This window comes from Cricetulus griseus (assembly GCF_003668045.3).
Source record: "Cricetulus griseus strain 17A/GY chromosome 1 unlocalized genomic scaffold, alternate assembly CriGri-PICRH-1.0 chr1_1, whole genome shotgun sequence".
NCBI classification, from domain to species: domain Eukaryota; kingdom Metazoa; phylum Chordata; class Mammalia; order Rodentia; family Cricetidae; genus Cricetulus; species Cricetulus griseus.
This window is the reverse complement of record NW_023276807.1, coordinates 271,473,590-271,499,980: the sequence shown is the minus strand read 5'-3', so window position 1 is coordinate 271,499,980 and position 26,391 is coordinate 271,473,590. Positions and strand designations below refer to the sequence as shown.

General features: G+C 46.7%; 1 protein-coding gene across 15 annotated transcripts in view; it reads left to right on the top strand.

The window, feature by feature from the left end:
* Dock9 (dedicator of cytokinesis 9) overlaps positions 1–26,391 on the top strand; it is a 253,751-nt gene that overhangs the window by 210,150 nt on the left and 17,210 nt on the right. For 7 of the 15 annotated variants that reach the window (XM_027389665.2, XM_027389660.2, XM_027389664.2 and 4 more), the window contains exons 39-46: positions 5,931–6,046; positions 8,899–9,036; positions 9,159–9,341; positions 10,794–10,907; positions 11,451–11,666; positions 14,422–14,479; positions 15,209–15,286; positions 16,471–16,577. In XM_027389665.2, coding sequence (XP_027245466.1) covers positions 5,931–6,046; positions 8,899–9,036; positions 9,159–9,341; positions 10,794–10,907; positions 11,451–11,666; positions 14,422–14,479; positions 15,209–15,286; positions 16,471–16,577 — 1,010 coding nt within the window. Of the gene's footprint in view, positions 1–5,930; positions 6,047–8,898; positions 9,037–9,158; positions 9,342–10,793; positions 10,908–11,450; positions 11,667–14,421; positions 14,480–15,208; positions 15,287–16,470; positions 16,578–26,391 lie in introns of those variants that run through there. The other 8 variants (XM_027389669.2, XM_027389671.2, XM_027389670.2 and 5 more) reach the window with 2 other exon arrangements.

Genomic DNA, 26,391 nt, shown 5'->3' with positions numbered 1-26,391 from the left:
ACCAACAAAGTTAAGCCTAATGGGAACAGTCTCACCCCAGGGTTCCAGGCTTCACTTTGACTAGTCTGCCACCCACTGCACTGAGAGCCTCCAGTTCTGTCTCTGTGCTCTTACACTTAGGAGTAGGGTCCACATTTACCATACATTTGAGGCTTAGTACTTGCATTTTCAACCCTTTGTCTCTTGGGCTCGGTGAACAAGAGGTTGAAGCAAAGAAAGCCAGGAATTTTGTTGTTTTTCACTGTCCATGTCCTGTTTTTCCCTAGAAGTGCAGTCCCCTGTGACACACTGGACTGTTGGGTTTCACTTTTCCAGATTATTTATGTAACAGTAATTTACTGTGTGCTGAGAGAAATGCCAGAAACATGGGAGGATTTTTACATAAGCAAATGAAGGCCCCATCTCTAGAGATAGTCATTGTCAGATGAGCAGTGGTGACAGCCCAGCGAGGAAGCCTCCTCTCCCTGCAGATGGATGCAGCCGCAGGACCTTGAGTTGCAGGACAGACACAGGGCTGGGCTACTGCAAAATCAGCATGTCAGCGCAGCTGGTTTCTCTCCCTGCAGCCCACGGAGAAACTGGCATCCTGCCTTCCCGTCAGTTTTCAGTGGCACACTGTCCTCAGTCACACGTCTCTCCTGCTTTTCCGGGAAGCAGTGTTCTCTGATTCCTTTGGCCTTCTCCTCTTCTTGAGTTGGTTTTCCTTTTGCTGAATCACCGTGTCTTCCGGGACTCCGTCTTCCCCGCCAGCTTTAGTTCTGATTAGGTGGCATTAGACTTACCCACCACCACCTGTTTCAGCTCCACATGGAACTTGGCCAAAAACAGGCAAGGAGAGTGAACGTCTACTGTAGGATGTGTACAAAGTATGTGACATACATGTATGCATGTGTACCTGCTCAGCTCTACCTTGGTATTCTGGGGAAGCTTGGAGCCATGCATGTCCTTTTGCAAAAAAAAGAAAAACAACCGCAACCTTATGTAGTATTAAATCCAGAACCCTCCATTAATCCAGCCAGTATGAAGCAGAGCCCATAAGTAGGCCTGCCAGAAGCAGAAGCAAAAGTGAAGTCATTTCTTCCCTTTTTGTCAGACATCATCTTAGCCAGCAGGGGGCAGAAGAGGCCCATGACAGCCAGTCTTCTTTAGACCTGGCTGCCTGTGCAAGCGCTTCCCTAACTCCCCAGAGAGAAGCTGTGGGAAAAATCCACTGTGTGTGCTGCCTGTGGGACACTAGCATTTCTGGAAACGTCGTGTCTTAACAAGTCATCTGTCAGTAATACTGTTCATTGCAACTGAGCTGGCTCAGAGTTCAGAGCGAAGGGCAATTCCCGCTTGAGGTTGGCAGTCTTGATGTCCTTAGAAGGGGCACGAACATGTGTCCCGCATGCTTCAGGGGCCTTCACAGTTTGAGGCTGTATACTCAGGTTCAGCTCGCCTTGTATTCTGCAGTATTCCTCCGACAAGACAAAACCAGTGCCATGATTCCTGTGCCTCGTGGATCATGGCCACAGATATGAGCATGTTTCTAATGCAGAGGAGGGGGGGCTAGACAATTATACTATTTTTGCTATAGAATGTTATTCTGTATTCTATGCCCTTGCTCATCTGTGAGGAAAGCCTTCTTGGCAATTAAATGAGGGGGAGGGGCATACATGACTGTTGATCACATTTATATTTCGTTACATAAAATACATCATCACCTTATAAAACCATATGCAATTAGTTAACATATCTAAGGTGCTAGGTCCACACTTGAGGAACCCTTTGGGCAGGAAAGGTTCCTTGTCATTCTGTGGTTGTTTCATGCCCCAAACTTACTGTTTTTCTGGATTTGAATTGTGATCCAGAAGGGGCGGGGAGTCAAAAGGCTGACTTTGGTTCCATAGAGGAGAGACGACCCTGGAAATGGAAAACTGGAGATGGGCGGGTGAGATGGCTCCGCCACCAAAGGCCAAGCTGCTAAACCTGACCACTTGAGTTTGATCTCCAGGGCCCACAGACTGAGGGTCTGGCCCATTTCTCACATGTCCTGACCATCAGAAGGTAGATGTGGCTGGGGGGACTCCTGCCCTAAACACTCCGTGCAGGGTCTCTGGGAAGAGGTGAGGTTACAGATGAAGCCAGCATGGCTAGTTGAGCTATCGGGCAAGACGGATTTGCCAACTCCAGTAGGATTAATTAAATTTAAACCTAACAGATGGCATGGAGGTGTGCTCGTCTTTGGCCCTAGAGTGTTCAAACTACTTTGAGGTTTTAAAACAAGTCTCGGGGCTGGGGCAATAGCACTGTGACGGGCCAAGTGCTTGCTGTGTAAACGTGAAGACTCGAGTTGAGATTTCTAATATCCATATAAAAGCTGGTGTGTCAGTACCCCAGCCCCAGGTGTATGGAGACAGGTTGGATCCTAAGGGCTCACTCGACAGCCATTCTTGCCAAGACAGCAAGCTCCAAGTTCAGTAAGAGGCCCTGCCTGAAGAAATAAGTTGGAGATGGGCCGGTGAGAAGGCTCCGCCACTAAAAGCACTTGCCGCTCGCTAACTCTGACCACTTGAGTGATCTCCAGGGCCCACAGAACTTACTTCTGCAATGGCCCTCTTCTCCTCCACACATGCACACCCATGCTATATGCAAGCAAAGAAACACAGTTTTAAATTGTCTTAATGAAGTAGAGCACAGTAGATGAACACATGTGTGCTCACGCCACACCCAACCTTAAAATTAAAAGCAAGTCTCATCACAGGCTTGACAGTGGTCTAAAAATTTATAAATTTGAGCTATAAATGCCAAGGACTCCCAAACCAGCCCGCCACGTGCCACCCAAAGATGTCATCCCCCTGTGGCAGAGTCCTGTTGCTCCTGCAGGCTGTGCAGGTGTGGAGGGAATCTATATCGAGCTGCAAAGCACTACTGCCCCCTAGTGGAAGGGGTAGTATTTACAACACACTCACGGCTGACCCTTGGGCTGGGACATAGCCTAGTGAAGTGCTCACTGATAACAATGGGGACCTGAGTTTGATCCCCAGATCCCACAGTAAAACAGAAACAGCCAGCTGTGGTGGTGGTGGTGGTGGCGGCGGCGGCGGGGTGGCGACACACTTGTAATCCTGAGGACAGGTGACTCCCTGAGACTTCCTGACTAGCCAGCCCGGCATGTTTGGTAGGCCCCAGGCCACTGAGACACCTCACAAGACCTGAGATCCTGGAGAGCTTGTGTGAGCTGCACTAGTCGCTCAGCCTTCAGTTAAGAAATCTTGGTCTCTGAAGACCACTCTTGGATTTACTGTTTCATTTTCCTGTGTTTCCTGTGTGACTGTTGATAGCATCTTCCTGAGTTGTTCTGTCTCAGGCGTCTGTGACTGAGGACAGTCTAAGCTGCCATTTGGTATTAGGGGTTTTAAAAGGATGGACACTAGTTTAAGAATTCGAGACCATGTGGTGAGAGGTCAGATTTCCATATAACACCAATAGACTCATTCTCCACAAATCTGACTTAATTCCTTTTAGGAGTGGAGGGGAGTTGTTTGATTTTTGTGACTTTTAATTTTTTCATTGATGTACAGAATAAATGGGTTTCATTATGACATTTTCATACCTGTGTATCACTATAGTGTTCTCAAATAATACCCATCTTCTCCCCATTCATGCTGGTCCCGAGAGATTGGTAGATGGTGTCATGGCTCTCATGTCATTGCCATATTTCTGTACATGTATACGTAATTCTGTCTCTTAGTAGCCTGGCACATTGGTTCTGTTTTTAAAACAACAATACATGACTCTCTGTTTCCAGGCATTGGGCCAGGAGTAGGTCATGTTAAAGGGATGGCTCAGTGGGCCACCATCTCATTTATAATGGCTCCCAGCATGCACTTAGCCTGAATGCTTTATAGAAGGAAAGGGGCCAATTATATAAAGAGAAAGAAATAAAATCACCATGAAACCACATTCTTTTCAGACTCTTAGCCCAGACCACAACTCCCTGGAAGTGAACAGCAGCTTCCCTAGAGGTTGCTAAGGCCTGTGGGAATGTTTTTGCCTGGCCTGATCACAGGTGTTATGTTCCCGGTTTTGTCTCCTCTTTCCATGGTTTTTATCTCTTTCACAGTATCCTCCTTTCATTGTCTCTGTATCTTATCCCACCCCTCCCCCAAAGGAATGCCTAGGCAGTGCATTACTTACCCCCAAATACCCATATTTTTTTTCTCTAGACAACTGCTTGTTCAAAAACAGACAAACAATAGCTGGAGAGATGGCTCAGAGGTTAAGAGCACTGGCCGAGTTCAATTCCCAGCAACCTCATGGTAGTTTACAACCATCGTAGTGAGATCTGGTGCCCTCTTATAGCCTTCAGGCATACATGCAGGAGAACACTACGCATAGTAAATAAATAAATCTTTTTTTTAATGGACAAACAAAAACAGGATTGCAATTAACATGGTGTTGAACATGTTCTATAGCCTCACGAGGAAGGAGACAGAGAACCACAGACATAAAATGTCAGAACTACCTGTTAAAAAGTAGAGTTGAATGAATACACCTGATAGTGTTTGCATGGCAGGCTCAAAGCCCACCTCCGTGGCTTTAAAAGCTCCTCTCTAGCATTTGTAGACCTGTAATTCTCATATTTCCTTCAGTCAGAACAAGGTCCTGCTATTCTCTTTTCCTCCTATTCAACTATATCAGTCCTTTGATGAAGTGACCCAAAAAGGAATTGGGAGTATAGGTTCTGGGTGGGGGAGGGTCCCATTAAGAATCTCAAAGAAATTCTCTAGGTTTTCTGTACTTTATTTTTCTGATCTCTGAATTAATATCTTCCTTTCTGGAGTAATAAAAACAAAGAAAAGACCAGTTAGTAGATGCTGCTTTCTTGATCACTCCTTGAAGAAAGTCATTACATCGTGTCCTGTTGTGTTGCCATCTTTCTGTATAAACTAGACACCGAGGTAACATCTTTACATCCTCTCCACATGTTTCTGCTAATGCATCCCATTTCATAGTTTAATATCTCAAACTGTATGTCAAACTGCAGTCATATCATTGCTAAACTGATTTTGCAGCCACTGTTGAAGATGGTAGTTTATGTTTAAATTGTGTATGATGAAGCTAAATTTACATGACAGGCCTTTCTGGTCCTTTCCTTTCCATAGGCATTTCTTTCCAATACATTGGCTTTTATGCTTTTTATTAAAGCAAGTAGAAGACTATTTACAGTACAGTCAACTCTTGATTATCACTCATGATTCCAGCTAAATGAAGGCCTCGGTGCCACTGACTTAATGCTTTATGTGGCTCGCTTTGTCCTGGGTTCATTTCTGTGAACCTCGCAACACTAACACCCTCATTACAGCCCTTGGAAGTGTGGGTACCGTACCCCTACAGATGGGATGCTGAAATGTAAAGAGGTCGGCTAACTTGCCTAATGCCAGATAATGAGTTTTGGTGCCAGGTGGAGTGACCAGCCATCAGCCCCATCTGAGGTTCTTTTCACCATACGGTGCCCGGGACATTGTGGCAGCTCAGTCATGAAGCTGGTCTTGGTGGGCTCGCTGGCACAATTGTCTCACTACCTGATGACCTCAGCCAAGCCCTGTAGCTCACCTGTGCCTCTTTCCTTGTCTGCAAAAGGTATTTGACAAGGTGCATCCTTCTCGGGGCTGCAGAGTGACGGGACACTAATGTGGCATTCCCAGACTCAGCTGGCACTAAGCAAGCACACTGTAAATAGCTGCTTCTGTCACAGAGCCTCCAGAGTTAAAGATGCATTATTGAATGGAAACATAATTAATGTCACCTTCCTACAAAGGCAAAGGGGGAGCCGGGCCCTGAAAAGGGAACCTTCCGTAAATAATCAAAAGTTGACTGTCACTGTTGTATCCAGCCAGCCCTGTTGCCTGAACCCCCAGACAGTAACACTGTGTTGATTCTCACAGGCTATGGCCACTCTGAGGCGGACGTCCTCCACCAGTCCCTTCTGGAAGCCAACATTGCCACAGAGGTTTGCCTCACCACCCTGGACACCCTCTCTCTGTTCACACTAGCTTTTAAGGTTTGTATTAAACACGCACTGTTCAAGGTCAGCATTTTTATCTGATCACTCCATTCAGTTTACCAATCTCAAGCAACACACATGCCTGGTGTATGTTTTTACTTCAGCTGTTTTTGCCTCTATAAGGAGACTGCTAATCTCCAGGTTCCCTTAATGAAACTTTCCTGTACTGAGTGACTGCCACTCCCATTCTTACTTTTAACAAAACTTAACCGGCCCACATGTGCTACATGCTTGGAAATGACAGAAGCTGTCCTGGAGGCAGCAGTCTGAGCTAGAAGAAAGTATTTAATCCTAAGCCCTCCATATGGTAAATGTGGGAGCATAGTCAGGCATTTCTGCTCTGAGTATCTTTAAGCAAAGCCAAATGTCTTAAATTAGATATTTAAAGCGAGAGGCAAGTTAAGCGTAAACTCATCTTTTTTCAGATTATTTGTTTATTGCTAAATTAAATGGCAAAAGCATGTCATGAGAAAGAAATGAAAGAATTTTGGTCTTGCTTTTAAATTTAGCAAATAATAATTAAGTCAGTGGTACAAGTTCTTCAAGCCCCTCTGTATTTGGTGGGGGGGGGGAGCAACACACGACCAAACCCAGTTTAAAGAAAATTTTAAGTTAGTATACAATGTGATAGGTTCAATTGTGATATTTTACACACACACACACACACACACACACACACACACACACACACACCATTGTACCATGTTCTGTCTTGTTGGGAGCCTAGCACTTCCAGTTAACGGTCCCTTCCATTTGTAGTATAAAAAAAGACATTGAGTTGGTGTGAATACCTATGAATATTACAAGGGTATTAGGGAGCTGTAACCAGAGTAGTACTCTGTTTTGTTTTATTGTTTTCTCTACTTACTATGAGGCATGCTTCTTGGGCTGAGGGCATAGCTCGGTTGTTACAGTGCTTGCCTAGAATGCATGAGGCTAGGTTTGATTGCCGGTGTCCCAATCCAGGTATGGTGGTACTCCCCATCCAGGTATGGTGGTGCTCCCCGTCCAGGGGTGGTGGCTCATGCATGCAGTCCTGTCACAAGTTCAAAGTCATCCTTGCCTACGTAGAGTTTGAGGCCAGCCCGGGCTACATGAGACTATCTTAAAAGAAGTGTTTTTTCTTTATTAGTAACACTAAAAATAATGGACCCCCCATATCATTTCCCTTTACTATAGTGTGTCCTCTCCTTAGGTGCCGAGCTACCTATGTCCCCCATTAAGTGTGTTACTAGGAACTCAGTTGAGACACGGGAACGCATGTGGAGGATCAATGTATGCTCACATGGAGCCCTCCTACTGTGGCTGTCACTCCTGGAACGTACTAGAAATATCCCTTCTCTGGCCCAAGCCCTAACATGGTCATTCAGAAGCTCTCGTTTTAGTGTAAAAGTCTAGGCAGTGAAGGTTCTGAGGGTGAATATGTCCAGCCAAGCGCATTGTGTTTGTGCTGAGCACAAAGCCTTTAGTCCAGAGTAGTGGTGGCAACAGGTCTCTCTGCTCTCTGCCTGGACCCTGCTATGTGACGAGTCAGGAGTCTTGGATGGAAGGACCTCTGCAGAGCAGGGCCACAGGCAGGAAGGCTGCTTATAGAGCATCATGGGTGTCTCTCCCTCTCCTGGCAATAGCTCTGTGGCTGGGGGTGGGGTTTTGTGCCCACCTCCTCCGTTCTGGGATTTCTGGCCTTAGTTTGTTATGGTCGGAATACAAAATAGTTTTAGAGTTGCTGTCTCACATATGAGACTGCCAGACTCAGTTTACCCGTGTGGTGCCTGACCAGACCAAGTGCATGCTGCCCCTCCAAACTGTCTGATTAGAGCTTAGCTGACTGCCTAGGAAGCCAGGCTACGGAAGGACATCACTTTGGGAAGACAGGATTCATGGTCCTTACTTCGTTATTGTCCCCTACCCATCAGTTGGCTGTTACAATAAATCTTTCCACCAAAAACCACCCGAGCCCTACCGCTACATGGGCGCTTTCCGCCAGCCACCCAAGTTCTGCCTGTCGAGTTAGGGCCAAAAATAATATACAGAGACTTATATTAGGTACAAATGCTGCTTGGCCAATGACTAGGATTGCTCATCTGTTAGCTCAGTCTTAATTATCATGAATCTAGATATTTTATAAGACTTCTCTTATAGAGGATGCCTTCCATTGGCGTCCTCATCCCGGGATCACATGGCGACTCTGGAGGAAGAGAGAAGGGGCCCCTTCCTTCTTGCCCCTGTTTATATGTGAGTCTTCCTGCTATGTCACTTCCTGCCTGGATCACCACTTCTTTACTACATTTCCCAGATTCCTCCTTGACTCCTAGTCCCGCCTAACTTGCTGCCTCATTGGCCAAACAGTACTTTATTTATCATCCAATAAGACACACACATACACAGAAGCGCTTCCCCCATCAGTTGGCTGATAACCTACAATGGTTAACTACAGTCGTAACTCCTATGTTAGAGTTAAGATACCCCCAAATGTCACCCCCAGAGTCAGTTGTGCTGATATGTGGTTGCAAATAAGTTTGTGGAAACAGTCAGCACCAAGCCTGCAAAACCCGCTGCAGTCTTGCAGAATGCCTACCCCGTGTGGCCAGTGCTCTGATGGACTTGCTTGACCTACAGAAGCAATTCTGCACTTTCCTTGGGGCACTTACAGCAGAATTTGTTTATCTCTATGCTGAGAAGATACAGTCTTTGAGAGTATGACATGTCTGTGAGATGTTAGATATGTCTCTGACAGTGATTGATGTCAGCATGTGTCTATCTCTGAACTCGGAAGATATGGTCTTTGAGACTATCCATCTATCATATGACATGTCTCCCTAACAGTGAATGTCAACGTGTGTTTTCAGAACCAGCTCTTGGCTGACCATGGACATAACCCCCTCATGAAGAAAGTCTTTGATGTCTACCTGTGTTTTCTTCAAAAACACCAGTCGGAAATGGCTTTAAAAAATGTCTTTACTGCCTTAAGGTCATTAATTTATAAGGTAAGTTTTATTTCAAGGCCATGGTTATACCGATGATTACAGGTTTCTCGACTTCTGCCTGGAGCTGAGGACATCCAGTATCACTGACCTCACTGGTCTGTCTGCCCTGTGTTTTGTTCTAGTTTCCCTCAACATTCTACGAAGGGCGAGCAGACATGTGTGCCTCTCTGTGCTATGAGGTGCTCAAATGCTGTAACTCCAAACTCGGCTCTATCCGGACGGACGCTTCCCAGCTGCTCTATTTCCTGATGAGGAACAACTTTGACTACACGGGAAAGAAGTCCTTTGTCCGGACACACTTACAGGTGTGTGCATCACCTCCACCAGGGCACGGGTCCCTGATGGGATCCTGTTAATTGAGGGTCACATGGACAGACATGCATCCTCTAAAGTGCTACCAGAGGCTGTGAATGAAGTTGGGAAGTCACATATACTGGTTGCGTTTGTTTCATATTCCACACTCTAAGATCCTGACCCGGGTTGTGATTCATCATTAGCTTGATATCTAGATACTGAATCAGTATTGAACTAACCGATAATCTGTTGGCTCAAGGTACTTAATATTAAATATCTTAAAAACACAAAAACCCCAAAGTGGGTTTTCCTGTCTTTTGTTCATGAGAACCTCTCCTGTGTGTCCAGTTAAAACATCCCAAACTCTCTGAGAACCAGCTAAGATATCAGCAAGAACTGTTTCCACAGATGTATTTTTTTATGTTCACGTTTCCGTCTGCATTTGTCCCTTGATTAACGTAGCGGTCATTGTCCACAAACCTAATGTGCTAGAATTGATGACCACAACCATGAGCAGAACAGCAAATCCTCTCCCAGCCCTCAAGTAGTATGCATTCAGGGAGGGTTCCGACAGACCCAAGGCCTTTACGGTGTGGTTGGCCGGTGTTCCCACAGAGGAACCTGGGCTCACCAAGCAGAATATCTGGTTAGGGATTCTGGGGAACAGGGCCGGCTCCTCAAGGACCTGAAGGATGGGGGTGGGTATAAGTTGAAGGGCATGTTCCGGATCATGGACCCACCATGGGAATTGCCCATCTGTGAAACTAGAGAAGTCCCTTCATGCTCAGAATGCAGGTGAGAAGAGGTTGCAGAAGACGGTCTTTGCATATTTGGAAGGCCCTCCAAAGCATCAGTTTTAAGAGCAGATCTTAGGGGGGCCACACAGAACATTGTCCCATCTAGGACAGAGAAGATGGTGTTCTGGGTGAGGGGTGGTGAGATTGGAGGAAGAGGGGATTCCATTGGCGTCCTCCATGGTTGTGCTGTGAAGGAGAAAGAAGTAAGGGCGGCCTCCGTGTCTGATCTACTAAGTCAAGGCCATGCTATCCATAGACTTCACAAAAAGGCAGACCGCCCATTGCATGGTTATCGCCTGCATGTTCTGTTAAAAGTGCAAAGAACCTTCCACATAAACTCAAAACACTAAGGGGAGGATAGGGTCTCCCCTCTTGCAGCAGAGTGCGTGGCTGAGAAGCCTTCCGAGTGGTGTGGACATACCTGCTTCTCGGTCTTCTGTGCTCTTTCTGATTTCACGCTTTTAATTTACGAACTAAATGCATTAGGAAAGCAGTCGTAAATGGTTTTTAAAAGCGGCAAAAAAATAAAAAATAAAAAAGAGATCTCATCCACTGCTCCCCACACCGGCGTGTTCCCCACCCCACAAATCTCACCTTCACATTGGCTTTGCCCACATCCTGACGGAATCCGAGGGTAAATTGATTTGCTCGTGTTTCTGCCCCAAGGTCATCATTTCTGTCAGCCAGCTGATTGCAGATGTGGTTGGCATCGGGGGAACCAGGTTCCAACAGTCCCTGTCTATCATTAACAACTGTGCCAACAGTGACCGACTCATCAAGGTGAGTGACGTCTGTCCTCACTCCCCAGACTGCCTCCCCCAGACTGCCTCTCCCATACTGCCTCCCCAGACTGCCTCCCCCCAGACTGCCTTCCCCCGACTGCCTCCCCCCAGACTGCTCCCCCAGACTGCCCCCAGACTGCCTCCCCCAGACTGCCTCCCCCAGACTGCCTCCCCCCAGACAGCCGCCCCCCAGACTGCCTCCCCCAGACTGCCTCCCCCAGACAGACTGCTCTCCCCAGACTGCCTCCCCCCAGACTGCTGCCCCCAGACTGCCTCCCCAGACTGCCTCCCCCAGACTGACTGCCTCCCCCAGACTGCCTCTCCCCAAGACTGCCTTCCTCCAGACTGCCTCCCCCCAGACCTCCCCCCAGACTGCCTCCCCCCAGACTGACTCCCCCAGACCTCCCCCCAGACAGCCTCCCCCATACTGCCTCCCCCCAGACTGCCTCCCCCCAGACTGCCTCCCCCTAGACTGCCTTATCGTAGGATGTGTGTCAGGGAGAAAGTAGGTGAAAGTCCTTTCTTCTCTCCCCTTCTGTAGCACACCAGTTTCTCCTCTGACGTAAAAGACTTGACCAAGAGGATCCGCACAGTCCTGATGGCCACAGCCCAGATGAAGGAGCATGAGAATGACCCAGAGATGCTGGTGGATCTCCAGTACAGCCTGGCCAAGTCCTATGCCAGCACCCCTGAGCTCAGGAAGACGTGGCTAGACAGCATGGCGAGGATCCATGTTAAAAACGGGGATCTCTCAGAGGTAGGGAGGGGGCCTGCCTGCCTGACTGTTCATTCTCTGGAGCTACTTTTGAGGGAAATTCTGCCATGAATTAGAAGCCTTAAACACATGGTAGAATAGGAGTTCTAGGCTTGGGGTGATTTTGCAGTTGTCTGGGCATTTTGTGGTCATTGGAAACAGATTACAAGAGGACACTGGCATATTTATGTAGTTGCTTGCTACTTCAAGCACGCTTCCCCGCACCGAAACTCCTCTGTGGTTCTGATTCATGGTGGAGTTAGCTTTTCCTGCTGTTACTATAGTGGAGGGCACCCCATTCTCCTGCTGTGGATGCGCAGCAGGTATCTGAACATTCCTGTCTGTTCGGCGAGGACACATCTCAGTATGTAGACAGCATGGCTGGAATAGGCGTGAAAGAGAAACTTCAGATCCAGGGTCACACATCGCCTCACTCTGTGACATTGCCCCACTTTCTTTAGCCCCTTTGTGCCTTGAGGGGTCATATGTAAAACGTTAAATTCAAGAAAACTAGTGACTACACACAGGTTCTGTATTCCCGTGGGACCGCTACTTGGGGCGCCGGGGGGCACCAGACACATCTTCAAATGGCAGCAGAGTCACCAAAGTGAGGATATCCACTGTGGCCTTGACTTCTCCACGGTTGCTTCAGTGATTAAGATTCTAAATCTGAAAGGTCGGTCACTGTCCGTCAGCGTGACACGCTGGAGCGTACATGGTCCCTTCAAATGTGGCCTAAACTACTGGCAATCATGACGAGAAAGTTACCATAGTAGTTTTTCTGTCATTCTCTATGACTTTTGCATGATTTTTGTGGCCCAGGTTTCTTATTAGCGGGAAGAATCCTTTCCAGGATCTGCTATGGTCTGTGTTCACTCAGACCGCTGCAACAAAGTAGCACAAACAGAAATCTATTCCCTTACAGTCAGGGAGGCTAGAGGTCACTAATCTAGCTGTTAGTAGGGTCTGCTCTCTGAGCATCCCAGGGGGAAATGTGCCCCCGCCATTCTCCTAGCTTCTCACGTTGCCAGCATTGCCTGGTGTTCATGGCCTGCAGGCAAATCCCTCCCCTCTGCGTCGGTTGTCACGTGGAATCCTCCGCTGTGGGACGATGTCCCTGAATCTCTTCTCCCTTATGGCACAGTTGCAGTACTAATAACAACAGCCCTATTTCCAAATTGTGTCACATTATGTGGCCTGTTCTGTTTCGTTTCTGTTGCCGTGAGAAAATACCCAGAAACAGCTTAGGAGGGGAGCAAAGTACATCTCCAGGTCACGGCCCATCACTGAGGGGAATTCGAGGCAGGAACTGGAGCAGCTGGTCACATCACAGCTACCGTCAAGAACAAAGAGAAACTGATGTGGCATGCTTCCTGCCTGCTTGCTGCTTAGCTCTCCTACTCCGGTGTTAATCGTTCAGGTCCATGCACTGCAGGCACTCAGAGTGGGTCTTCCTTCAAGAGAGGCATTCCCCAGCCAACATGTCCACAGCCCGATCTGATCTAGATGATAACTCAGTAAGGCTCTCTTCCCACATATTTCTAGGTTGTGGCAAGTTGACATTTAAAAATAATCACCACAAGGTCCCAGGGAGGTCATAAATCTGGGAGGATACTGTATAATCCAGTCCACTCTGTAAATAAGGGGCCAAGGCAGTTCAGTCATGCAGTCGCTTCCTGCTGCCACCACAATTGGTGTCGGCCACTTGCTCCTGTTCTGTGACTGTTCTCCAGTTGTGTGCTGTGGAAACAGGTGTACCATTGAAGGTGTGAACCCTGCCTGTCTTGGTTAGCATGGTGAGTGTCTCTCCCAGAAGCTCTCCTCCACAGGTCAGGCACAGGTCAGAGGTCCCTCTACACAGGCAGCCTACCTAAGGATGCCACATGGTGGCAGCCACCCAACTAATGAAGACTGCCTCGTGCTAGAACCTCATAGTCTCACTTCAAACACTTACCTTCAGTTTTGATAATAACTGGGCAACTTAGTGAAAGGATTTATCTGTTGTCCTCTCATTTAAGGTATTTATAATACTGATCTTTGTAGTTTGGGGTAGGGGGACTTGAAACTAGGGCATGCCAGCGACACACACACACACACACACACACACACACACACACACACACCACACACCACCACCACCACCACCACCACCACCACCACCACCACTACTGAGCTGTACCCCAGCCCAGATTCTGATCAGAATTGTGTTTTGAAAAAACAAAAAACCAGCCTTCGCTAGAGAGGTGGCTCAGCAGTTAAGGGCACTGCCTGTTCTTGCAGAGCATCCAAGTTTGGTTCCCAGTACCCACCTTGAATACCACACAGCCAGCAACCTGTCACTCCAGCTCCCAGGGATCCAGGGCCCTCTTACAGGCACCCAAACACGTGTAGATGTGCGATTTGGCACAAAGTCACACACATGTACATAGATAAAATTAATGTTTAAATATAGAGTTGAAAGGAAAACTTATCAGCACCTGAAACATCAGTCTGGGAAGAAAACTTTTTCTTTAAATGTTTTCTTGTTTTGCTTTGAGACAAATGGTATAATTCTCAAAATGCTGATTTTTCTCTTTCACGTTAAAATACGGCAATTGTAAATGTGCCTCACTTGTCAGTTCCTATGTGAGGGGCTCCACTTTCTTTCCAAAAAGCCATTAATAGTTGGTATCCTAAGAGCAAACGAAATTGCGTGCCTTCCAAAGATGCAAGTTTCTAAGTGACTGTTCTGAACCACTTGTCTTGTCTTCCACTGCAGGCAGCCATGTGCTACGTGCATGTCACAGCCTTGGTGGCAGAGTATCTCACGCGGAAGGGTAAGGAGTGATGCTAGGGCCTTGCTCAGGGCCATGGGGGCGGATCTGGAGGCAAGGAATTGCATGTACACAGGCGTGCTGGTTGCTCTATTCCTAGTCATAGCATTTGAGTACCTTCATGGGCAAAGAAAAAAAGAAAAAAATGCCAGTGTTCAGAAGAGAACACAACATGCTGTCCTAGCCTCGGACTGTTCTGCAAAAGAAAAATAGCTAATGAGCTTTGCATCTGGCTGTTCCCAACCAGCTAAAATAGAGCTGAAGTGGCTTTATTTTCCCTTAAGCTAATTCTCACCAGAACTCTGTATCAATCAAGTTGACAGTTCTAAAGGGAAGTTACTAGACAGATTCTCTGAAAGGCAGCCCTGTTGGCTTTAGCATTGGTAAAGGCAACTATGCTAACCAGAGGTCAGGGGGCAAGTTGTGTTATGTACTGGTTCCCATGGGTTCCTTCATGGTTCCTCCTGGAGTTACTTGAGGCAGCCCTCAAGGATGGCATCTCGTTTTGGGACACTGAGGGTCTGGGAAAGCTGTTAATCTGCACAGGCAGTACTGAAGAGTATGAATGCCTGGCCCAGGCTGAAAGCGTTAGAAAGTGGCAGATGCTGAAGCCATGAAATGTCTACTTTTGCCATACATCAGAGTCAGAAAGAGAGGGAATTCAAGGGGCCATGTTCACGTAGTATGTCCTGTCCAGTCATTTTGTCGGGTGATGCCTTTCCTCGTGTTTAGAAGCTGACCTAGCCCTCCAACGGGAGTCAACTGTCCTCCCCTACAGCCATAACACCTGCCAGAGGAAGAGCCTGGGAGGTGAGCCTGAGGGTCACCCAGCCCCCAAGGGTCCCCACCTGCTCTGTCCCATGCCACCCAGGGCTCTGCTGGCTTCTGTCTCAGTTCTGCACTCTCCTCCTATCGCTGGGCTCGGTGTCACCGCAGTCATTGCTACGCGCAGCAAAGGGAAGCAGTCCAATCAACGTGTGTGTTGTTCCCTTGGCCTAAACACCAGCGGTTGATTTTTATATCTTTATTTTCAGTATATTAATGTGTCCTCAAGTTCCTAAATCAGAGCTTCCCTTTGGGGGATTCTTTGCTTTCCATATCGCCAGATCAAAGCAAGGCTATGCGGGGACCATGGTGGAAATGGCTAACTGGGGATTGACTGGAAACCTGGACAGATGTGTAGTGGGAGTTGTCTTTGCTTTTGATGGTCTACTTTTTCAAAGCCTGTTGTCAAAATCCTGTGTTTCTTTTCCCTGAAATCATGAAGGAGCATCTGAAACTAGGGTGATGGACCATTTCATGTCCTTCCTCACTTATACACAGCTGATGGTGAACTGGCTTAAAACTGTCCCAGTGTCCGACCTGAGCTGTGACCCTTACCCCAGACACTAGCCTCCCTGACATTGTCAGTAAGAGTATCAGATGCTGAGGCCCTGGAGCTACAGCCTTGGCTTCCTAAACAAAAAGGGCTCTTCTTCACGCCAGGCAGCCCCTCAGCTTGCAGATGTGACTGTTGAATTATCTGTGTTACTGGAGGGCATCGGGAGGGCCCCAGCCTGAGTGTGTGAGATGACCAACTGCTTGCAGGAAACGGTTGATTTGGGGCCACTTACTTCTCTTTCACTGCCTTTGGTTGCTTTCTTTTTCTTGGTATCTGACTATGGGTCTTTTGAGCAAACGTTTCCTCATTAATCTGCCCTAGCTTGACTAGTTATGCTTTTTTAGAAGATTGAATTGATTTGAATTAAGGTGGCTAAAACAATTGAAGAGGAGACTTGAGAGACAAGGTGAGGCTGGTCCCCAGCCTCCAGTGCGGACGCTGGGCTGACATGGGAGACTTCCACATCGGTGGTTTACTTCAGACGTGAAACAGACTGAATAGAGATGGTCGGATCCGGGTTTCAACAGAAATGCACAGGGCAGGATGAGCCCAAGAAGAGTTCCCACCACATTCATGTTGACAGCTCTCTCTCTCCTGCTTTCTCTCTGCCTAGGCATGTTCAGACAGGGGTGCACCGCCTTCCGGGTCATCACACCAAACATTGATGAAGAGGCTTCCATGATGGAAGACGTTGGGATGCAGGACGTGCATTTCAATGAGGTGAGTGCCGTGACTCAGGTGGGCTGAGCACATCACACGCCACGCGACATGTCCACAATCGATGCTACAGGATGTGTGGTCCCACCAGGTTTTATCACCAGTAACACTGTAGCCATGCTATTTAAATATCCCTGGAGATGTTCCTCCAGCAAGAAAATCATCTAAGGCCCACGTTTCTCAGAAGTCCTGTTTGAGGATACTCAGAGCCTGCTGCCCCTGGGAGTGCATCAGCTCAGAGCCTCTCTCCCCACAACTGCTCCCATTCTGTGCCTAAGATGCCTCTCTAGACAGCTGGAAGATGGCCAGCCAGAGTGCTGCCACTCTACCTTCTGAGCCAGGCCTCCTTTCTCGAGGGAAGGAGTGCTTGAGAGGTCCAACACACGTTAGGTTATGCTTCTCAGGGTTTCTGTCAGTGTCTCTGGATCTTGAGTTTCATTACTATCTCAATCTGCCTTTAATTTTAATTAGTGTCTCTGATTCTAGGCACCTCCTCCCTAGCACACAGGCAAAGCCCCAAGAGAGCAGGCTTGCTAGGCTCCTGACCAAAGCATCCCAATGTTGGGCCTGGTTCTTGTGTCCACATAAGTGCTAAGGCCCAGGGACCCCTAGTCTATCTACGTAGACTTATAAAACAAGCATTTTCTGTAAACTTCTCACAAAACAGGATGACCATGTGGCCACTTACGTATAAAGAGACATCTCTGATATAAAACTAGGAGCAAATGCCAGTTTTCTGCTTTTGTTCACTACGATCTCTGCTCTGGGAACCTCGGCTTCAAGAACACATTCATGTGCCTGTGTCTCCCTCAGCCCCACAAACCCAGAGTAGAGTGAAGGACTGAAGGAAATCTTTTTAGTTCTGCCATCTTCTAAGGAAAAAGACGGAGGTATCCAGGTCTCCATCTGGAGAGAATAAAATCGACAGAGAGGAGTGCATACCCTCTGCCTCGATTGAACTATCTTGACTCGGGGGCCCTGCTGTGGTGGCACACAGTTTACAGTTCTTGATGGTTTTCATGCCGGAGAGAAGGGCCCATGAACAAACATCTCCCATGACATGAACAAAACCTGTCAGACCCAGTTCCAAAAGTGTAGTGTAGACCCTCTAAGGAAGCTTCTGAGGCTCTCACTCTGAGTACGGTATGATGCGGATTCCTCATACACATCAACTAAAACATGGAACAGACTGAGTGTAGAAGGTCGGAGGATCCGGTCTAGTAATGGAAAGTTCTTTGTGGTCTTCAGTAAAATGTAAGATGCAGAAGGGACTGGAGAGATGGCTCAGGTGTTGGGAGTGGTTTCTGCTCACACACAGGACCCAAGTTCTGTCAGGTGGCTCATAACCACCTATACCTCCAGCTCCAGGGAGTCCAGGCATGTTCACGACCCCAGGCATGTTCACTTACACAAGCGAGCACACACACACACACACACACACACACACATGCACACGCACACACACACGCACAGTTAAACATAAAATCTTTTTTATGCCAAGCATGGTTGCACACGCCTTTAATCCCAGTAGTAGGGAAGCAAAGGCAAGAGGATCTCTGTGTTCAAAGCCATCCTGGTCTTCATAGGGAGTCCTAGGACAGCCATGGCTATGTAGAAGGGACTCTGTCTCAAAAAACAAAACAAAAAGTCAAACACCACCTTTTATAAAAGGTAATCTTAAATACAAAAAAATTTAAGAACTGCTGTTGTAAATTGTCTATTCTCAAAACTAAAAGCTAAATTTGTGAAAAAGGAAGAAAGTATATTGAGTGTACATCATGAAGTTTAAATGTTAAAATAGGGCTTGAGAGACAACTCAGCCATTAAGAGTGCTGGCTGCTCAATCATCAGGACCTTAGTTCAGTTCCCAGCACTCACACTGGGCAGCTCACAACCACCTGTAATTCTGACTCCAAGGGTTATGACGCCCTCTTCTGGTCTCCATGGATACTGGCACTCATGTGCATATACACTCAGACACATACACAAGGATACACACATAAATAAATCTATTAAAAAGAGCAATGTTAAAATAGGTTTAACCACCAGGCGGTAGTGGTGCACGCCTTTAATCCCAGCACTCGGGAGGCAGAGGCAGGCGGATCACTGTGAGTTTGAGAACAGCCTGGTCTACAAGAGCTAGTTCCAGGACAGCCTCCAAAGCCACAGAGAAACCCTGTCTCGAAAAAAACAAAAAAAAAAAAAAAAAAATAGGTTTAACCAAGGTAAGTGAAATTTTCTAATTATTCTGGGAGAGAAAGGAAGTTGTGTATGCCACAGCATTTAGTGACTACTCCCTTTTCACGCCATGAAATGCCTGGGGAGACTGGTTCCTTTGAAAACAGTCTTGGCCTCACTGGCCCTGGTGCCGGGTCATTCTCTGGAGCTCACTATTCTGTTTGGAATTAAATAAGGAACACAGCAATGCCAAGAGCAGTCAAGGATTTGGAAGTCTAGTTTCCAGTAACCCACACTGTGGGGATGACGTGAAGCTCATGTTTGTGCTTTTGACTGAGTCACTCACAGTTTGAGATGGTTATGAGAACCTAATGACTTAGCTAGCCTCTGAGATCAAACGCTCACATCCCTTATGAATGGTGCCATCTCTGAGTAAGAAGCATGTGACAAAAGCTACTTTATCAGCTGTTTTCAGATACGGATTGCCACCCTGCCCTTGAAACATAAAGTGAGTAAATCTTTAACAAGGTCCACAGGGCATGACAGTCTGTACTGCTTAGGGTGCGATGCTGTGGGGCCATAAAGCCCTACCGTCAAGTTTCAAATTGATGGGAAATAACCAGTTTTCAGTGACAGGGACACAGAAACTGCTGTGTTGATCCTCGGGTTGGCTGCTTGGATGTCTCGTGGTAAAGAGAGAGGTGGGAAATCTGTCCCCATGAGGAAGACATTACAAGAGTTGAAAGAAGGGTGTGACCCAGTAATAAAAATCACAGCCCCTTTAGTCTTCATCAGTAGAAATGAGTAAGTACCTCATTGCTCTAACATGACCTATCGGGGAGATACTGAAAATACACAAAAGTCTTAGCAGCAGACCTCAGACCTGATGAGTGTTTGGTCCATTTCTGCCCTCCCTGGCAAGGCCACAGAAGAACTTCCAGGTGGCTTTGGCTTGTGGTGCTGGCGGCTGGCTCCCCCCCCCCCCCCCCAGGTCCACCTAAGCATCCCAGCTTCAGCTAACTGTCCCATCTCTGGGAAGCTGCTATGTCTGTGCTATGGCAACAGCTGCTCATGGCAGGGTCTCCTCAACAAGCTGCACAACTCTATACTGCAAGCAAGGGGCTCTGCGTACACACTACACATTGGGTGCCAAATGTCAGGAGTCTTTTTCTGTTCCTCCAGCCAGCTCCCAAATGATGACATGGAGGCTTCTTATTAAATTATGAAAGCTCGGCCTATGGCTCAGGCTTGCTCCTAAGAAACATTTCTATTAATCTACGTTCTGTCATGTGGCATTCCCTCGCCATGTTTCCTGGCATCTCCCACATAATCCACACGCACACCTAGGTTCCTCCTCCTCCTCCTTCCTCTGCCTGGAAGTCTCACCTACACCTTCTGTCTAACTATGGGCCTTACAGCTTTTTGTTACACCAATCACAGCAATACACCTTCACACAGTGTACAAATATCCCACAACAAATGAATCCCACCTGTGCAGAGTCACTGTTGCGTACAGGGAATACTGTATGGACTCAACCCAGCAAGCCTCTGGCTTCCTTGAGACAAAAATCATTTCTATTCTGAAACAGCTGCCAGTAGCAAATAAAGCGTTCAGGTCCATAGGATGTCTCGGAAGACAGAGAAGTCAGCAGAAGAGTCGGTGGTTTATGTCTCATCCTATCTTTGGCAACTGTAACCCCATCTAACTTCCTTTTCCTTAACTGGGAGTGTTCCGGAACAATCCGGTTTGCTTGTGGTCCCTCACCAATACAGTGGTTCTCTCAGACGGCACTGGTCACAAGAAGGGAACTTGGCCAGTGGAACTCGTGGGGTTGTTCTGTCCTTGGCTGGCACCAGTACAGTCTTCATCTGAAATGAGTGGGAGGCCTCCTTGGCAGTGAGTTGCATGCTAGAGACACATAGAGAGGCAAGACAGAGTCCCTGCCCTAGCTTCAGACGTCTTCTTCCCGTTGAAGGACACCCAATTCACAGTCCCCAAGAATCATAATTGGAAGTGGTCAGTCCCTGTGTGCTGGGAATTTCTATATTGACTTGTTGATTCATCCACGGACTAACTGTATGTGTCCTGTGCTAGCCAAGGGGACAGTGTAAGTAAGGAACCTGCCTTGAAGGCTTTCACTTAATGCAGTATCCCCCAGACTTCCCTGTGCTCAGGGGTTACTTGGATTCCTGTGATAATAATCTAGGATATTAATCTAGGTGATGTTCTCTTGACCCTTCATCCCCAGATTCAGTTAAGTATGTGAGAGACGCGATTGGTACTTTTTATTCAGAATTTAAAAAAATTATTTGTGCATTTGGGTACACCAGAGAGAATGCTGGGTGCCCTGTAGCTGGAGTTACACGGGTGCTGGCAGGCTTGGGTGCAGGGAACCAAATGTGGATCCTTTGGAAGGTCAGAAGTGCATGTGTCCAGGAGCTGTGTCTCCAGGCCCTGGGATCAGTATTGTAACAACTCCATGTTAGAATTCCAACAACTGCATCCTGAGAAACAGTGACAGTGGCAATGTGAGGGGTGCAATGATGACTATCATTGTCTGAGCCAACGCAGACTCATTTGTGCTCAAACAGTGGGCGCCAGACACACCGCGAGTGTGCCTTTGTTTTAATTGATTGTGTTGGTTTCATCCTAAGATGGAACAAGCGACACATTTGTGGAAAACGTTAAGTACCCCACACAAACACTTTCTCGTGTGGGAATTAATTGTAGTGCATATGCAATGCAGCCATGTGTGGGTACACACGGGTGATCGGTGTGCCATGTCCACAGACAGGTGTTTGGTACCCTCAATGATGTTGGTACAACATCTCAAAAACTAAGTTGGCTGATTGCATGCTTTGAAGCTTCCTTGATGGCATATGGATTTCATGCATTGAGATTTTTTAAGCCTCATCTAGTATCATAAAATGTGTGCTTTATGGATGCGCAGAGTCCACACAGGCCCTCCCCAGCCAGTTTCTATGCATATCAGTGATTATAGGAAGTAGCTTAGCGTCTGTTTGTCCAAGGTGGGAAACCCATCAGGCATTCTGCATGACCACCGTTCAGGGTAATCACGGTCTGCCCATTGCATGGTTTCCTTCTGGTTTCCAGGGACAGTGGTTGCTGACTCAAGGTAAATAGAGTTTCTGCTTGGAATTTCACTTATACGCTCCAGTGTTTAGTTAGTATGTCTTAGTTTTATGACTTCTATAATTTTATATTGACACACATGGGCTATTAAACTTAACTGTCTGTGAGCACTGCCTCTTATTTTCATCCAAAGCCTTCTCACTTCATGAAGCAGCTGTAATTGTCTAAGTTTAGGATTAACATTAGTTTAGTTTACCACAGGTGCCCTGATGTTCAATAATACACAGATCACACTAAATTCAATGATTTGATGACATGAGGAAAAGGTTTAGAGTTTTTAACGTATTATTATGTCTGAGGTATTTCACCTGTGTGTGTGTGTGTGTGTGTGTGTGTGTGTGTGTGTGTGTGTGTATGCGTGCGCGCGTGCGCGCTCACCACACACATACCTGTCAGATACCCTGGGCTAGAAATTATAAAGCCCAGGCCCTTTGGAAGAGCAGTCAGTGTTCTTAAGCACTGAGCTGTCTCTCCAGCCCCTAGGTTTGTTTTGTTTGCTTTTCAGTTTGTTATTGAGAAAACCTATGCTAATTCTGCTTTTCCTAGCATATATCATTATTTCTTTATGGTAAGAAATAGATTTGGGTTGACAGGTTAGAGATAATGAATGCCTCCTGACCAAGAAAAGGCGATAACAGTTTTCAGTAGAATATATAAGCGCCTGGCATATTCTTTCCTAATTTGTGATAATAGTCCATGTGTTTTGGTGATGATATTTCTTGTCATTCACTGATCTCTGTTTGTTTTATCCAACTTTGCCATTCTCACCCATTCTGGGGAATCTCCCTGGTTGAACATAGCAGATTTTCCCCTAATGAACTTACCTACTATGTATACATATATACCATAGACCAACATATACTATCCGAATCCAGGCTGTATTTTTGAACCTCTTCCTGTTTCTAGGTTGACTAAGCCAGAGTAAAAGTATATTTGAGTCTTAATTGTCTGCTTGACACAAGGAATATGCACCCCTCTCTTTAGTATGTATTTATGAAGTGGCAAAATCTAGGGTTGTTTGATGTGTACCTGAGGCAGCCTCCTTTTAAAGTCACTTTCCTCTCATGGCACTGTGTCTGTGTCTGCTGTAAGAGTTAATACACTGTCTGTGTTTTCATGGCTTATACACTTGGGATTGGAGGGATGACTCGGTGGTTAAAAGCACTCGCTGATCTCCCAGAGGACCCATGTTCTATTCCCACCACCCACATAGTGGCTCACACTGCCTTTAACTCTAGTTCCAGGGGATTTGATGTCCTCTTTTGCCCTACATGCACACGGTACACCTACAGACAAGCAGACACATGTAAATCACTTTAAAAGATATATCTTTTAAGGAAGTCATCTTCACTAAATTACTGATTCCATTCTTTTTTTAAAAAGATTTTATTTATTACGTATACAACATTCTGCTTCCATGACATCTGCACGCCAGCAGAGGGCACCAGATCTCATTACAGAAGGTTGTGAGCCACCATGTGGTTGCTGGGAATTGAACTCAGGACCCTTGGAAGAACAGTCGGTGCTCTTAACCTCTGAGCCATCTCTCCAGCCCCTGATTCCATTCTTTATGCAAAAAACTGAGTACGCCACTGTCAGTGTGGGTTTAATCCCACCCACTTCCCCTGCCCCTATCTGGATGCCCTGGTGCCGATGCTCTGGCTGTGTGCTAGTTCTTCACATGCCCTTTTAGCCTTTTATTGCTGTGATAAAACACTGTGACCAAAGGCAACTTGGGGAGAAAGGGGTCTATTTGAGCTTATGCTTCCAGGCCATGGCCCTTCACAGAGGGAATTCAAAGCAGTAGCCTTGGAGGAGTGCTGCTCTCCTGGCTTGCTCAGCCTGCTCTCTTAAGTAATTGAGGAACCAAACAAAAGCCATACACCTTAAAATGATATTCTACCACAGTGTGGGAAGGTTTTACTGAGAGAGAGGGAGAGAGACAGACAGACACAGAGAGAGACAGAGAAAGAGAGGGCAGCCAAAGGCATCTGAAAGAATACAGGGCAGAGAGAAGCAAATTGGGCTGGGCACACGTGGTGGCACATGCCTTTAATCCCAGTACTGGGATTAAAGAGAGGCAGGTGGATCTCTGTGAGTTCAAGACCAGCCTCGTCTACAAGAGCTAGTTCCAGGACAGCCTCCAAAGCCACAGAGAAACCCTGTCTTGAGACCACCCCCTCCAAAAAAAAAAAAAAAAAAAAAGAAGAAGAAGAGAGTGAATAACAGCATAGCTGGAGACTTATTTCAGAGAGAGTATAGTGAGAAGGCAGTGGCGGGGAAAACCTTGCCTGCCTTATAAAGAGAAGAGATGTGTACCTGAAAGGAGGGGTTCCTGGAGGGAGCCTTGGAAATGTGTAACAGGCACTGTGATTTGCAACCACAGGCAGCCATGAGTACCTGCTGCCAGAGGTAAGGAAATGACTCCTTTGGTGGAGGGCGATTGGTTTCACCAGTTCCTGAGGAATGCTTGCTTTTTTCTAACTGTCAGAAATCCTCAATCCAGGTTGAACCCATTTCTGGATCTATGGGCTGCCTTTTGGACTTTGGGAACTTGGAGTTTCCTTTGGACCTGACAAAAACAAACGAATGATTTACTTCAGATTTTTATTATACTGTAATTGCTAAGGCATGGGGTTAAAGTTATCTACTGTTTGTTTAGCTGATCCACAGTAAATAGTGTGCCATTATTATATATCTGTCCATGGTGTGACCATGGCAACTGTACTTTACATGTGTGTATCACATATGTAATTACAAATGTATTTACATTTGTCATAGATCTAGAAGTTAGAATCCAAGGGACCAGATGACTGTGCTGTAGAATAGTTTGAAAATGAAGTTTCATGTTGTTGACCATTTTCATCATCAAAATACCATCCTCCTGGGAAACTGGGTTTCCTTGGCTCCTTCAGCAGCCTCTGTGGTTCCAAGGTAGCAGGAGGATGACACGTATGAGACCAGACTGAGCCATATGAAGACACAGGGGAGGGGAGAGGAGCTGCTGACCAAGAGGGGCAGCTTGGGCCAAGAGACTGGCATAGCCAAAATGGCTGGATTATATAGGGGCAGCTGAGGGAAAGGCAGGGTAATCCAGGAGGGCCCTGTGACAGGTAGAGACTGAGAGATGCAGGGAGAACCTGGGGTCCAGTGTCCACTTCAATGTGTTAGTGGACACCTCAGTTAGCCATTTGTTCCGGATTTGAGGCCTAGCAGTGAGCCTGGCCTAAGATTTGTGAGATATATAAGGCTTTGATAAATCTCATCAACACCTCTCCCACACACAGCAGAGTTACCGACACCCCGTATTGCTAAACATCACTGAGAAGAATACAGACCTGCTTCTAAGAGCCCCGTGGTTACTGGCTGTGTATGTCAGGTACTGTAGAATAGTCTGCGCCCTGAGGGGGAAAAAAAGATTTTTTTTTTAAGCAAAACTAATACAAAGTAAAAAGAAATGATTCAAGTGTGAGAAGCTGAATTAAACATGCAGGTCTTACAGAGTGCACAGCATTGTGATCAATCCTTAGTGATCTCTGCCCAAACACCAGTGACGGGAGAACTGAAAATCACTCCGTGTATTTTACAGTGCCGTAAGCGTACCTGTTTGGCTGTGAGATCATACAAGCTGTATTTTATGCTTTCCCTTTCAGCTCTTTACAAGCAGAGGAACATGAAGAATCATTTAGCATGTTTAGTGTGCTGGACTGTCCATTAGAAAAGACTAGGAATAAAAGCAAGGTAGACATCTTTGTAACATAAATGCAAAGGAGAAGAGATGGTGCTGGAGAATCCTCTGCGCTCTTCGTGCTGTTGTGGCGGTTACTGGGTACATCTGGCTTTAATGAGAGCAACAGTAAAGCTGGAGACAACTGTCATACCTTTTTATGACAATTTTATGATGGATGTGTCATAAACATGACATGAGTTAAACGGGCCTGATTACACAGTGTCATCTGACAGCCTGATTGGTTTAAAATGATATTTTCTTTGGCTCTTTTAACCAGGGGCATTGGACCTGTGATGAACATTAGCCTTAAATAGAGAACATCTGAAATTCTGGAAGAACTAATCAAAACTGAGGTGTTGAGGGAGGGGAATCACATGGGGTCAGGAATGTGACTCCATTGGTAGAGTGCTCACCTGGCATGTGTGAAACCCTGCGTTCAATCTTCCACACGTTATAAACCAGGGGAGTCCAGCCTGGAATACATGAGCTGTCTCAAAACAAGACAGAGCCTGCCTTCCAGTTCCAGAGTCAGAGACGAGACAGATATGTTTACCATATTAAATTCAAGCCCTTAACAAAGCTATTGGTTATTCAGCCTCTTGGCTGGAGCAGAAGTAGGCTCTTTAGTCCTCTCCAGGGCCTTGAGATGAATGCTAGCCCCAGTCAGCTCCAGGCTGCCCCTTAGATCTGCCATTCCCATCCCAGCATTCTAGATTGGGAACCTTAAACTTGACCCATCATGGAGCCATGATGAA